The 14,467-nt window shown below is 34.3% G+C and overlaps 1 protein-coding gene across 1 annotated transcript; it reads right to left on the bottom strand.

Annotated features, from left to right (window-relative positions):
- Window positions 1-2,033: 2,033 nt before the first annotated feature.
- On the bottom strand, window positions 2,034-13,994 carry LOC126738968 (uncharacterized). The gene is made up of 6 exons (XM_050444478.1): window positions 13,727-13,994; window positions 9,343-9,511; window positions 8,896-9,278; window positions 8,704-8,847; window positions 8,347-8,646; window positions 2,034-2,785 (listed from the first exon to the last, which is right to left on the bottom strand). Exons 1-6 carry the CDS (start codon window positions 13,844-13,846, stop codon window positions 2,234-2,236), a joined length of 1,668 nt encoding a protein of 555 aa, XP_050300435.1. The 5' UTR covers window positions 13,847-13,994; the 3' UTR covers window positions 2,034-2,233.
- Window positions 13,995-14,467: the final 473 nt, after the last annotated feature.

Consider the following 14,467-nt stretch of genomic DNA (forward strand, 5'->3'; position numbering starts at 1 on the left):
CTGTTTTGGAGATATGGTGTTTTTAACAAGGACGGCAGTATTATAGTAACTGTTCGAAGTTATTTCCATGACTAATCCAGGTTGTAGTCGAATTTCCTCGGCGGCAGCAAATATCCGATTTCTTAATTCTTGTTCATTGTCAACTTCGGTTACATACACCAGAGATTTTAGGTGGCCCCAAAATAAAAGTCAAGCGGATTAAGGTCGGCTGATTGAGGAGGCCATCCAATTGGACCACCTCGGCCTATCCATCGATCCAAATGCCGTCGCACTGGTCGCGCAAAATGTGGTGGAGCACCATCGTGAAGAAACCACAAATTCTGCCTAATGTTAAGAGGAACTTCTTCAAAGAATATCGGAAAATTTTGTCGCAAGAATTGTAAATAAAGAGCATCAGTTAGACGATTATCCAAAATGAGGATCAAGGGCCAATAAGTATTCCGTTTACAATTCCAGCCCACACATTTACCGAAAATCGTTGTTGAAAGTTTGTTCGCCGAATGGCATGCGGATTTTCAACTGCCCAAAAATGCGTGTTGCGAAAATTGTGAATACAATTGCGTGTGAAAATTGCTTCATCCGTAGCTAAAATGTTCATGGTAAAGTTTGGGTTTAACTGCTGCTGATGTAACAACCACTCGCAAAAGTTTACTCGAGGCGCATGATCCCTTGGAAGTAAAGCTTGTACCCTTTGGACGTGAAATGTATACAGTAATTCATGCCTTAAAATTTGCCAAACTGTGACTGGTGATAATCCAAATTGCGTTGCAATTGTTCTAGTGCTTATGTCAAGATGCTCTTCGATGATATCTAAAATCAAATTCTCCACATTTAAAATGCGCCTAGGTCTAATGGCTCCACCATGTTGCCCTGGCCTCGGCCGCAAATTTCCAGTTTCTCTACCCCGCTGAACCACACGCAAAAAAGCTTCACGCGACGGATGTTTGATGATGATGGACGTTTTGTCTTGATTCCCCGTATGCCAGTAATATGTCCATTAGTTCCTCATTTGAAAAATTATGCGGCATAATTTTAATAAAAAACGAAATACGACCACAACTGTATCAACTGATAGCAAAGTAGGTTAACATCATTCGGACTTGTTTACTTCTTAATTTGAAAACAAAATTCCATCTGATAAAGTTCTTACATTTTTGTGAAAAAAAAAAAGAATTATCTCAGAACCTAAGAATATTTTACTTTATTTTTTTTCACTATTAGTCATTATTTATCATTAGCAATAATTTCCCAAGTTTATGCGTGTAGGTTAAGAAACACTCTGTATACAGAGGAAATACGAATTTGAAAGTAAAGTCGTATCGAACATCTTTTGAATGTGGCAAAACCTTTGCAATTGGGATTAATTGTAAAAAATAGTAAGCTATTAACCTCTAATAGCTCTCTAAAAGCATTATATTTTGCCTATATTTATAGTCGTTTGGGTTTTGCCTCCGTCATCTGGGCTCCGCAATATGCGGTGCATGCTAACAGATTGGAAACAATACAAAATAAATTTTTAAGATTTTTGGACTCTGGATTTTTGCTAATTTAATAGAACTTAGAGTAAAATATTATATTCACTTGAAACACGGCGCTCTCACACAGACATGTTCTTTCTCTATAAAATAATTAACTATCCCAAATACCTTTTCATATGCCTCAGCGAAATTTTCGAAATTCTTATTTGTTTCCAGTCTGTTTGTATAGAACCAATGTAGCAAGGAACTCGCCGTTAAGTCGTATGCTTTCCTTATATAATTTCAAATTTTTTTCTGTACATTTATTTTGCCGCTCTCTTTCTATGTTTAAAAAGAGAATCAGAGATTCTTGTTCTAATTAACAAAAACACAAAATTAGAAACTTAATACTTTAATGTATTTCTGCTCTTAAATTATTTTTTAATTTTGTATTAGTTAGGTACACCTAAAACACTTGGTAATTTGTGGATGTTCCTTTGGGTTTCGGCCTGTTAACATCTTATTTGTTTTTGATAAATAAATAAATACAATCTACCTTCTTTTAAATAAAACCACTTTTTTGTTTTAACCTTTATTTCCCTTATATGTAAATATTCATATCAACACATATATAAATTTTTTTTATCATATCTGTGATATAACATAATTATAAAAATGACTGAAAAAGAATATATTAATGTGATATTGCACATTTCAAATATGATAATTAAATAATAAATATATAAATACGATTTAAACTATTTCAAATATTTATCTTAAAATTCTTCTCCAGCCATTACCAACTGTTTGATCTTAGGCCTATTAATTTTGTTACTTGCAGTTAATGGTATTTTGTTTACTATCTTTACACCTTTGCGAAGCTTTTGATAATCTTCTACCCTATCATCGACAAATTCTCTTATTTCATTCTCTAAAGCAACTTTCTTTGCTGCATTGTTACATATATCATAATAATTTTTAACAGTAACTATACCCATTAATATTTCCTCATCCTCCGGGTCATCGATACCAATAAGAACCGCATTTAGAACTTGCGGATGTTGCAACAAAACATTTTCCACCACTAAGGGGTATATTAGCCAGTCCTTGTAGATAATTCTTGCTTTCAATCTGTCAACTACGTAAAAACAGAAATTCTCGTCATAATATAGTAAGTCCTCTGTCCTAAAATAGCCATCGGCATCGAAAAGGTCTTGGCAATCGATTCCGACGTATCCGTTAAAAAGCGACTTTTTGTTAAAAGGTTTTACCATTAGTTCACCAACTTGGTTCGATCCCAGAATTTTTCCAGAGTCTGGGTCAACTACCTAAAAGATCATAAAATGTTTATTGCCTATATTTCTAGTTTCTATTTTTATTTGCAATTTAGTATTTGTAAAAGGTAGCATTACTTGCAACAGCTATTTTTACTTAAACTCCGGACAATTTTGTTAAAGAAAGAAAAAGGACGACATTTTTTTATTGTTTTTGTTTTTAAACAATCCTTATTTAGAGTATAATACTCCTATAATTAAACTATACAGGGTGTTCGAAAAATAGACGGAGATATTTCAATGGGCGATTCCTTGTAAAAAAATATGAGAAAAAGTTTCTATAAACATGGGTCCGGAAATGCACAGTTTTCAAGATACAGGGTGACACATTTTTTAAAAAATATTAATTGTTTATTAATATTTATTATTTTTCTAGGAGAACTGACACTTGTCAATGTCAAACCTCCATGCAGAAATGATTTTTTGTTTTCCAAGGAACAGTAGATTTTTTTATCAAAAAATAATAAACCAATTATGTCCAATGGCATACAATAAAACGGTATTTATTTTTTTTCTCGAAAACGAAGTCAGATACGAAAGAAATACTTTGAAAAAAATTAAAAGGCACTGGTGTTTATTTTTTGCCAATAATATTTGCTAAGATGTCCCCTGGGACGCCACTGGACCATTTTTTTTTTTTTTTTTTTTTTTTTTTTTATGGTAAACACAAGCACAAGAGGAGGTCCTATGTCACTCTTGGAGTGGTGCTTACGCGAAGATATTTGTGGGCATTTATCTTGAATCGCTGCAGGTTGTATGCCTCGGGAAATATGTGAGGTGGAAGCCCGTTCCACAAAGAAGATGTTCCAGATGAATGAGTCCCGATACAGCGACGTCCTTGAGGTCGGCAGGTGGACTCGATGTTGATGAGCCGCAACTGCTAGACGCGTCCTTCTTGCCGGAACAGCCCTGGGTGGAATAAGGCTTGCCTCTCAGAGGAGCACTTACCGTGATAATAACGGTAGAATAAACAGAGATCAGCCACCTTTCTCCTATGGTCTAGACTATCCAGACTCTTTGTCAGTTCTGGTTTGTCGATAAGACGAATAGCTCTCTTCTGTATAGAATGTAGCAGCTTTAAACTATGCTTGGGTGCAGAGCTCCAGACATGCGAGCAATACTCGAGGGAAGCGCGTATTTGAACCTTATAAAGAGTCAGCAGCTGTTCTGGTGTATACAGTTTTTTCGTTTTGAAAAGCACTCCAAGTTTTTTGGAAGCTGCCCTGGCGATCTCGGCAATGTGGCCATGCCAGGACAAACTGTTAGTGACTTCGACTCCTAGAAGATGTAAAGATGATTTCATTGGCAATGTTTTCCCTGCCATAACCAGCTCCGGTCCACCAAGGTTAGTCTTCATCGTAAATACTGCAGCCTGCGTTTTTTTAGTGTTAAAATTGACCAGATTGTTACCGCCCCAATCCAAGATTGCTCTAATATCGTTGTTGGTTGAAGCTACTTGTTGCTGCCTAAGATTCTAAGAAGTTGCGGCTGTCGTTGGTTTAGCAGACTTAAATTCCTAGCAATTCGTTGATATATATCAAGAAAAGGGTGGGGGATAGAATGCATCCTTGAGGGACTCCAGCGTTAATGTTAAATTTGTCGGAGAGGTGTCCATCGACGGTTACTTGAATTGTTCGTTGTTCAAGAAAACTTTTGATCCAATTCATTAATGAGTTTTGTATGCCGATTGAGGAGAGTTTGGTTAGTAGTCCCTCATGCCACACTCTGTCAAATGCCTTGGAAATGTCAAGAGCGACTGAGCGGGACTCGCCGTGCTTCTCCATGGCCTCCGTCCACAAGTGTGTGACGTAAGCCAGAAGGTCGCCGGTAGATCTAAGCTTTCGGAAGCCGTATTGATGATCGCTGATCAGTCCAGATGATTCCAGATAGCTTAACAGTTGTTGGTTGACTGCTTTCTCCATAATATTCGATATTACTGGAACTAGTGCAATCGGGCGGTACTTGGAGGGCATCGTCTTCTTACCCTTTTTGGGTACAGCTTGCATTTGAGCAGTTTTCCAGCTTGTTGGAAATGAGCCCTGCTTATATGATGCCGTGAACAGTCTACATAAGGGAGGAGTCAATTCGTCTGCACAACGTTTTAGTACTAGGGGAATTCCATCGGGTCCAGAAGCTTTGTTGGTGTCTACGCTTTTAAGAATTTTATTTATAATTCGTTGGGGAAACGAAATCTTATAATAATTTTATTCTAATTAGGGCTAAATTAGCCTCTTAATACAACAAGTAATACTGCCAAATTTCAAAAAATTAAGTAAATATTTTTTTAATATTAATAAAAAAAAATATTAAAAAAAATTATCACCCTGTATTTTAAAAACTGTGCATTTTCGGAACCATGTTTATAGAAACTTTTTCTCATATTTTTTACAAGGAATCACCCATTGAAATATCTCCGTCTATTTTTTCGAACACCCTTTATAACTGTCAATGGCTACTACTTATATGTCAATAAATCTTATAACTAACAAAATTTTTATTGATAATTGGTAAAACATTACTGGGTTGACACTTTGACCATCATCATCTTGACAAATTAATTTTAATATACGTATTTTTAATTTTTTTATAGTGATTGATATTAATTATTTTATAAGTCATATCTGGATAATAGAAGGCAGCACTTCACTTTTTTCCTGTCATTAACTATAAATAGGGTGTACCTTGGGCAATGTTCTAGGACCACTTTATTTATCATTACTGCTTATTTATCTGATGATACCCAAGTATATTATTCGTTCTTCCCTGTTAATATAAATAATCAAGATCTGCTGATAATCTTATTCTCAATGAGGCCAAAACTCAGCTCGTGATCTTTGAAAGTCCTAAACATCTTGTATTAACTAATTGAAACTTCCAAATACCTACTAGAATCTTATGGCCTTTACCAATGATTGGACGAACCTACTGGAATAGGTAACACAACTAGCAGCCTAGTAGATTCAATTCTTATAAGTAACAAGGATATTGTTACACTCTTTCTGAACTATTTCTGCTGACCAGATTTCGGATCATACTGCACTATATGATTTAAAGCAATTATCGGCCAATTTAATCTTAGGTAAGGGATCAAATTATTCTGTTTTTATTTTCAATAATCTATAAGGGCACAATCCTAACCCTTAATTTAAACTCTGATTATCTTGCTATTACCTTTATCAATAATTGATATTTAATGAGCTCTTAATGAAGATACTGCCCCTCTATGCTTTTTTTAAGTTTAAGGTTATATTATTAAAAACTACTTACAAAGCCAACTTTTAATAAAATTATTCTTTATCACTTGCTCACCTGGTTTCCTTAAAAATACAATTATATCCCTATTTAACACGAACTAGAAACTTTTGAAGATTGATAGTGTGCATGATCTGCGATCTGATTTGTTATAGTATTGTTCTCTTTTATTAGCTTTTTTAATGTATTTTTATGATATTTATAAGATACTTCACACTTCTCCAATATTCCCATTGTTAATTTAATCAATATTCTCAAGTTTAAAGATTTAATAATTTGATGTTTGGTATCAACAAATGCTATGATCCTACCCATAGGCATCTCAGTATTTGCTGAAGGTACAGCTTAAGCTAAATTGGGATAAAGTTGCATTGTTTGAAACCTGTTTGCATTCCTATAAGAGATATTTCGGAAAAAGGAAATTTTGAAAATATCAACTTATTCTTTATAGGGATCGATTTTGTGAGAACAAAACGTCGGATATCTCAAATCTATAAATACGGCCATGTAGTACCTTAAAAGTGCCAATGGAAAAATGTTGATGGTTTTTTAATGTTTCTTCAAATAAAATGAAAAAACAGTCAAATCGATATTGTCAAATTTTAGTTGCAAAAAATTTTAGCACATTTTTTAAAACTTTTGAGCGACATATTAAAACGCTTTAAAACATGTGACTCATTCCCAATTTAACCCAAACTATCAACAACAGCCTCTATCTTCAACAGATACCGAAATCCTTATGGTTAGAATCCTTGTCTTAGTCACCTGTATAGTTTCAATGTCACCACTAGTAATTTCACTCTGGAAAGATACATTTTCAAATGTGAATTCTAAACAAAAAAACGTTTTTAAGTTATTTTTTGAAACTATCATCATTAAATACAACAATCTTGTTGGTTTGTCCTTTAGAGAGACAATAATCCTTTAGAGTCCTTTAGAGAGACAGAGTTGGAGAGGTAGTAATCTCTCTCTATGTAAAATATAATGTGAAAAAGAAACAATCTGCCTCAATTCAATTACTTGCCCCTCAGCCACGATTGAATTGCAATAAAATGCTCTACTGCCATCTGCAAACATCGTTATCTGTTGCATAATAGACAAAAGTAGTTGTGGTTCCACTATCAACTAACGAGTTTATGACAAATTGATCTCAGAAAAGAAAAATGAACTTGCTGTTTATCATTTAAATGAATCGCGTTAAAATCAATTAAAACAAACATAAATACTTATTTGCTCGCCAGCATTTTACACCGGTTAGTGGTAATAAAGCAACAAAGCACTTTGAAAACAACTCTTATTTTTTTATGTTTCGTGCCATGAATCGAAGTAATTTGCAAGCAAATCTAAACGTTGCAAAATTAACCGTTTGCACTGAACGTACAAACGGAAAACGCCATTGTCAGCCTGTCTTGCCTCATTCTTACGTTGTTGCATCTTCTGCGTTTGGTGTAATCTATGGTTCATAATTGACATGACAGATGACTTAATTTAAGGCGGTGTTGTCCTGCTCATTTGCCGCTTTTCCGACGTCTAATCCGCTCTCGTGATTGGTCACTTTTAGCATCTTAGAAAAGTACTTTAAAAAAAAACCTCACATCAGAATGAGTTGAAAATTGGTCAAAGTGTTTCTTATTTAATTCCGCACCGATTCACTATTTTGTTTTGTGATATTCGATCTGGTTATCTTAAAATTTAATAAACTGTAAATAAAAAACCATCGGTAAAACTGGCAAGCCAGCCTGAACAGCTGACGAGGGAAGCCAATAATAGCAAATCACAAAATGTAAATTATAACGGATCGCCAAACAAAATAGTGAATCTGAGCGGAATCCAATAAGAAACACTTTGACCAATTTTCAACTCATTCTAATGTGAGGTTTTTTTTAAGTACTGTTCTAAGGTGCTAAAAGTGACCAATCACGAGAGCGGATTAGACGTCGGAAAAGCTGTAAATGAGCAGGACTACGCCGCCTTAATTTGCTCTTTTTCTGCTAAATCTCGCCAGAGAAAGATCTATTATTTAATTTTGTCAAGATAGATAAGAGGTATGTATTACCTAGGATTAAACAAGTGTTACTATGCTTTAAGTATTTTTGTTGTGATGTGTGTTTGTATAAATACCTATTGTAGGTAGCTCTTGGCTTTTAGTTCACAACTTGATATATCACAAAAGTAGTTTTAATATAAGCTGTATACACTAAAGGTTATTTTATTACACATATCTTCTAGGAGATGTATGTGTTATTCCCCAATTCCTAAATTCAGGCCCTTAGAATTTCATTGAACTTAACCTCAACAAATACCTTATACTTAAATCCAAGTACGGGACATCCCACACTCTTAGGACACTGTTGAATATATTGTCGATGTTTTTCATTAAATGGATCGAAACCTGTCAAGAGTCCAGCTTCAGTTAAACCATACGACGATCTAGCATAAGCTTCTGGTTGTAGTAAATTATTAATAAGCACAACATATTTTTCGGCAAGTCTTGAACCACCATAAAGTAATTCCTTTAATGACTTTAAATAGGTTTTTGGATTTGCTGGAGCAGAATTGTAAAACTCTATGCAGTAATAAGGGGATAAAGATAGGCTTGTAATCTAAAATGGAAAATAGTTAATTTTATTGGCTTCCTATAGTCTGATAGACCTCATTACGTTATATTTTCGAATGATTTTCCAGATTTTGGGTCCACTGAGATTTTGTAGGAGCACTCGAGTAGCTCCATTCGAAGTACATAACAATAACATATATAGGGAAGACACCCAGTGCCAGTTGGAGCATGCAAAAACCATTGGATCCTTAAAATAAATTATTTTCTTTACAAATATTTTTTTTGGCTTACTTACCTTTAAATCCTTAAGATTTAAGCCCACTCTACTCCAAGTTTTTGAAATATCAGGTATAACACAATATAAATAATAGTGATTGAGTTGCACTGATTTTGGCGTTCCAGTGCTGCCACTGCTAAAGAAAATACATGCTGTTTCTGCAGAATCTTTGATATATTCTGGAACAAAATTTTGAATTTTTTTTTTCTCAGTCTCGCAGATATTTTCAAATGCTTTATTCAGTACTATCACTCTGGAAGAGATGTTCGTTTGTTCTAAAACTGTGCTTAGAACGTTTTCGGCTGTTTCAGTTACAAAAAATAGTGCAGGCGGTAAGTGATTCACGTGAATGGCCGACTCCGATGGAGGAAGCGATGGCTCTAAACAATAGATTACAGCTCCTAAAAAAAATATTACAATATTTATTTATTACTGATGAAATGAGTGTCAAAATATGACTTTTACCTATAAAATAGGATGCAAGTATCGCCACGTAAGAGGAAATAGTCATTTCGGCACAAATACATATTCGATCCCCTTTTTTGATTCCAATTTCATTTAAATGCAAAGAAACTTTTATGCATCTTTCGAGTAATGACTCGAATGTCTGTGACTCGTCAGTTTCGCTTTGAATCTAGAAAATAATATGGAGATTTTCTATAAAGTAAACATCAAAAATTGTGCTGTCTTTAAATTATTTTAAGGTTTAATTAAAATAAATTCTTTATTGTACTTAATGTTGTTCCATCCTAATTCAAGCGATCCAAATTTCAATCAAGTTTAAATTATCTTAAAATGTAGGAATTGGAAAATTCGAAATATTAAAGAGCGCTACCAAATTTTTAGTCAAAAGGGTCTAGGGTTACTCAACTTTTTACTAAGAGGACAAAAATACGAATTAAATCAAAGTCAAGATTCAATTTTTTACATGCCAATCGTTTAATGTCACTTCCGATTATTAAAGAAGCTCCTGTGCAGAATAGGAGTTACACTCAATTTACTTAAATATTTGGTGACTCACCTAGTACAAGTACGTCTAATTAATTAATTATTATTTTTCCTTTGTTTCACCCCTTACTAGCGAAGTATGATCATACTTGAAGATAGTACCAAAAACTTGCCCAATTTAAGTATACTTACTAAAGCAAAACTCTACAAGGCAAGTAATGAACTAAGGAAAATTTAAATAAAGTCAACGAATTTCATGCGTTTTACTTCAGTAAATCAGATTCGATATTCGACGTGATTTTAACTTTACATATTGATGCAACGAGAAAACCGCTATTTGTCAAAAGCTGACTGTGTTAAAGTCGTTACTCTTCAAGAAGCCAAATTCAGCTTGCTGAAAGATTTAATGTCAACCATCTCCATACTTTTGAGTAGGTTTACACAAACTGGTAGCAACATAAGGAGACCAGCCCAGGGTTGTGGAAGAGTTACAACCTTTGCTGAAAACCGATTTCTACGTTACAAAATGAGTTCCTGGAGCGCTACAATTTTAGAATAAGTCAAAACACAATCAAGGCAAGGCTAGCGGAGACCAATATAAGGGTTGCTGGAGCAGGTACTAGTACATAACTCACCAGAGGGCATAAGTGAGGATGACTACAATTCGCTCGTAAACGCATTGGTTGGGAAAATAAAGGTTGGCCACAGATTATGTTTAGCGATGAATGTAGATGTAGATGTAACGAAGGCAAGGAGCACGATATGCGCAGTTCAATATAGTGACAACCGTTAGTTATGGTGGCGGGTCAGTAATGGTGTGAGGCAAAATTAATATGAAGAACCGCACAGAATTAGTACTTCTAGATAAAGGACGGCTTACTGCACCGAGGTACATTACAGACATTTTAGAAGATCAGGTTTCCATTCGCTCCCTATGTTGGAGATAATTTTCTGCTTATGCACGACGTACAGGAGTACCTTGAAAAAGGTCTAAATGGCTACCATGGATTGGCCACCCAGAAGCCCCAATATAAATCCAATAGAGCATCTGTAGGATATCATGAAGAGACGATTGCGAGAGTTGCCAAGACCCTCAAACAATTTGAATAATCGTTATTTGAGATTGGTACCAAATTTGGGGTCAGAAAAACCAAGATCAAATAAGAACCGTAATTTTTAGTTTAAAAATCATTGTTACGCCATTATAAGCACGAGAGGGAGAAATATCTGTTATTAATTATTTTTTTGGATGTCACAGTTTACATATTTTGTAATAGAATTATTTGATTTATTTTTTGGTTTAAAATTTTAAGAACACATTTGCAGCAGTGTAGATTTTAGGAAGGTAAAATAAGAAACGAGTAGAACGACCTATTTCTAGCAAGGGTACTAAGCTGGTGCTTGGCTAGTATCGGATGTAGAGGCCAATCATCGCCACTCTTGTAGGGAGTCTGTAACTTCACTACGGGGATAAGATGTTCCAAATTAACTCGTCACAACCGAGGGATAACAGTGGTAAGAATACAAAAGATCCCTAGGTTCAATTCAACTACTAGTCAAGCAAGGTACATCAGATATAGCAGACTTTAAGACAGAAGGTTTATTTAAAGGGTAAATCAAAGTCTAGGATAAGTCCAAAACCAAACAAAATGGTCAGTATAAAATATCCGTTATTATAAAAAATGACTGTTTTCAAACAAGAGTACAACAGCCGAAAATTAAACACAAAAATCTTATCCATTTTTTTTAAAAAAAGCAACAGACAAAATTGACGAAAATAGAGGAGAGACACAGTTACGGTCTACACTTAACAGTTACACGTGTTTCACTCTAGCTAAAGTATCATTTTAGGCCCTTAAAAACCATTTTACAACATGCACACTACGTAAATAAGCAACAATTTCTTAAAGGCTATGTACTATTTGTTGTGAAACTGTGACTGTGTATTTTCTTTGTTTTCGTCCAAAAAATAAAGTAATTGAACCACTTTTATCCCTTATAGCGTAAGGGTCCCATAAAAGGTAAAATTTCAAAAAATTCGAAAGACAACCTTGCGGTTATAATTTCAGCAAACCGAGAATGATCTAGAATCATTTTCCTATCTAACAAAAAAAAAATGAAAAACTAGAATTTCAATGCAAACCCGCCCATAGATCACTAAAGTAAATAAATAACGCAAATGCCAAGACAAAACGCTCCTTATAAGGCATTAACAGGAGAAAAGGAGAAAAAATGCATATCGGCAACATCCACAATCGCCCTAAGATCGAGCGCCAGCGGTCGACTGTCACCTTGACTGTCAATTCAGAAGTAAACAACAAAAATGGCTGCCTATGCTCCACAGTAGGGATGTGCGATACTGAGGAAAGTACCGGTATTTCGGATCGTAAAAAAAAATAAAAAATTAAAAAAAATCAATTAATAAAATCGTAAAAACGGACGTCGAAAACGACTTTTTCAGGATTTTCAAAGTGCTCTCATTTCCTTAGTTCTGCTCGGATCCTGTTATAACCCGGTGTTTTCGCAATCTAGGTGACCCAAATAAGACGCTGGTATACTTAGTTTGATTTAAAAAAAAATCAATTTTTGGTGAAAAAATTCGATAGGGGCGGTATACCCGAAAAATGAAAAATTCCAAACTTTGAAGGTCAATATCTCGGCTTCTATGGAAGCTATCTGGAAAATTCCAACGGTTTTGTCTTAGTTTCGTCGTTCTAAATCCAACGAGACCATCCGCAAGATCGTAGCTTTTACGATAGCCGAGATATGGCATTTTTGATGCCCATTTTTGGCCTCAAAAACGGACGTCGAAAACGACTTTTTCAGGATTTTCAAAGTGCTCTCATTCCCTTAGTTCTGCTCGGATCCTGTTATAACCCGGTGTTTTCGTAATCTAGGTGACCCAAATAAGACGCTGGTGTACTTAGTTTGATTTCGAAAAAAATCAATTTTTGGTGAAAAAATTCGATACGGGGGGGTATACCCCGAAAAATGAAAAATTCCACACTTTGAAGGTCGATATCTCGGCTTCTATGGGAGCTATCTGGAAAATTTGAACGGTTTTGTCTTAGTTTAGTCGTTCTGAATCCAACGAGACCATCCGCAAGATCGTAGCTTTTACGATAGCCGAGATATGGCATTTTTGATGCCCATTTTTGGCCTCAAAAACGGACGTCGAAAACGACTTTTTCAGGATTTTCAAAGTGCTCTCATTCCCTTAGTTCTGCTCGGATCCTGTTATAACCCGGTGTTTTCGTAATCTAGGTGACCCAAATAAGACGCTGGTGTACTTAGTTTGATTTCGAAAAAAATCAATTTTTGGTGAAAAAATTCGATACGGGGGGGTATACCCGAAAAATGAAAAATTCCAAACTTTGAAGGTCGATATTTCGGCTTTCGGAAAACCAAAAAGCAAGAGAAAAGACGACGATGATGACTGGTATTGTGGTGAAATATTAATCTTTAATTATTTGTGTTATATTCTGCTACTTGAATGCTTTATTTTTCTTTCGCAATTTTGCTATTTAAATTTAGGTTTCTTTTTTCATAAATTTGTTAATACCGTTAATATAGATACATAAAAAATTGTTGTTTTTAAACTGATAAATATAAAGAACCCAAGAATTACGAAAAATATTAAAAATTGGACATTTGATCCAACATTTTCAATTCATCAGTTCAACATCCACACAACGTGCCCAGGATTTATTACCTAAAAATTTCCTTTAAGATTTCCAAATTTATAAAGCTGCACACATGCATTATGCGGCCTTTATTATATTCGTATTTATATCTCATAATAAATGACAGTTTAATAGTTTTCGTTAAAATGAAATGTAACGTGGAATCTATTAGCGATTTTCTAATTATCTGCAATTCAAATAATAAAAGGAATACTTACCAATGCTACTTTTTTCGAGTGTTTTTTCATGTATCGAAATAACACAGTTCCAATGCCACCTAAATCATCATCAAAATCCCAAGATTCATTCCTGTATATTATTCCGTTATTGTATTCCATTTCAAAGGGAGTTTTTTAATATTTTCAAATTTCCTTTGCTTGTTGTTGGCTGCTTATAATAATTCATTAATTGAAAAACATTCAAAAACATTGATTCTTTTGAAGTTCACGCTAGCAACAATAAATATTTTTTGTTATTAAATATATGAACTAGAATTAATTAATATATTGAAAGAATAATAAAACCTAGAAATCATTGAACCGCAACACGATAAGTTAAATAAAGATAAGGGTATTTATTACAATGCAATGTAAATAACTGAAATACACTGATCAAAAGAAAAAAAGTATCATAGTATGTATAACTTGACTATAGATTACTTCATCAATAGGCTGGACATAATGTAAATATTTAAATTGTTAAAGGTTCATTAGGCGCTTTCCTCATATATACCCAGTATGTTTATTGGGATCTAAGTCGACACTTCTTGCTAGATAATATAAAATTTTAAGACGAAAACTTTGATATCCTCTTGAACGATAAATTATGGTTCTATATTTTTAGCGAATGAGGCATTATATACTTTTGTGAGGTCGAATTATCTAAAGATATCTTATCCGATACCATAAAGTTATTTACTGATGCAAATGGCGCCCTCTAGAAGTTTGGCTATAAAAGGA

The sequence above is a fragment of the Anthonomus grandis genome, chromosome 7, assembly GCF_022605725.1.
Source record: "Anthonomus grandis grandis chromosome 7, icAntGran1.3, whole genome shotgun sequence".
Classification (NCBI taxonomy): domain Eukaryota; kingdom Metazoa; phylum Arthropoda; class Insecta; order Coleoptera; family Curculionidae; genus Anthonomus; species Anthonomus grandis.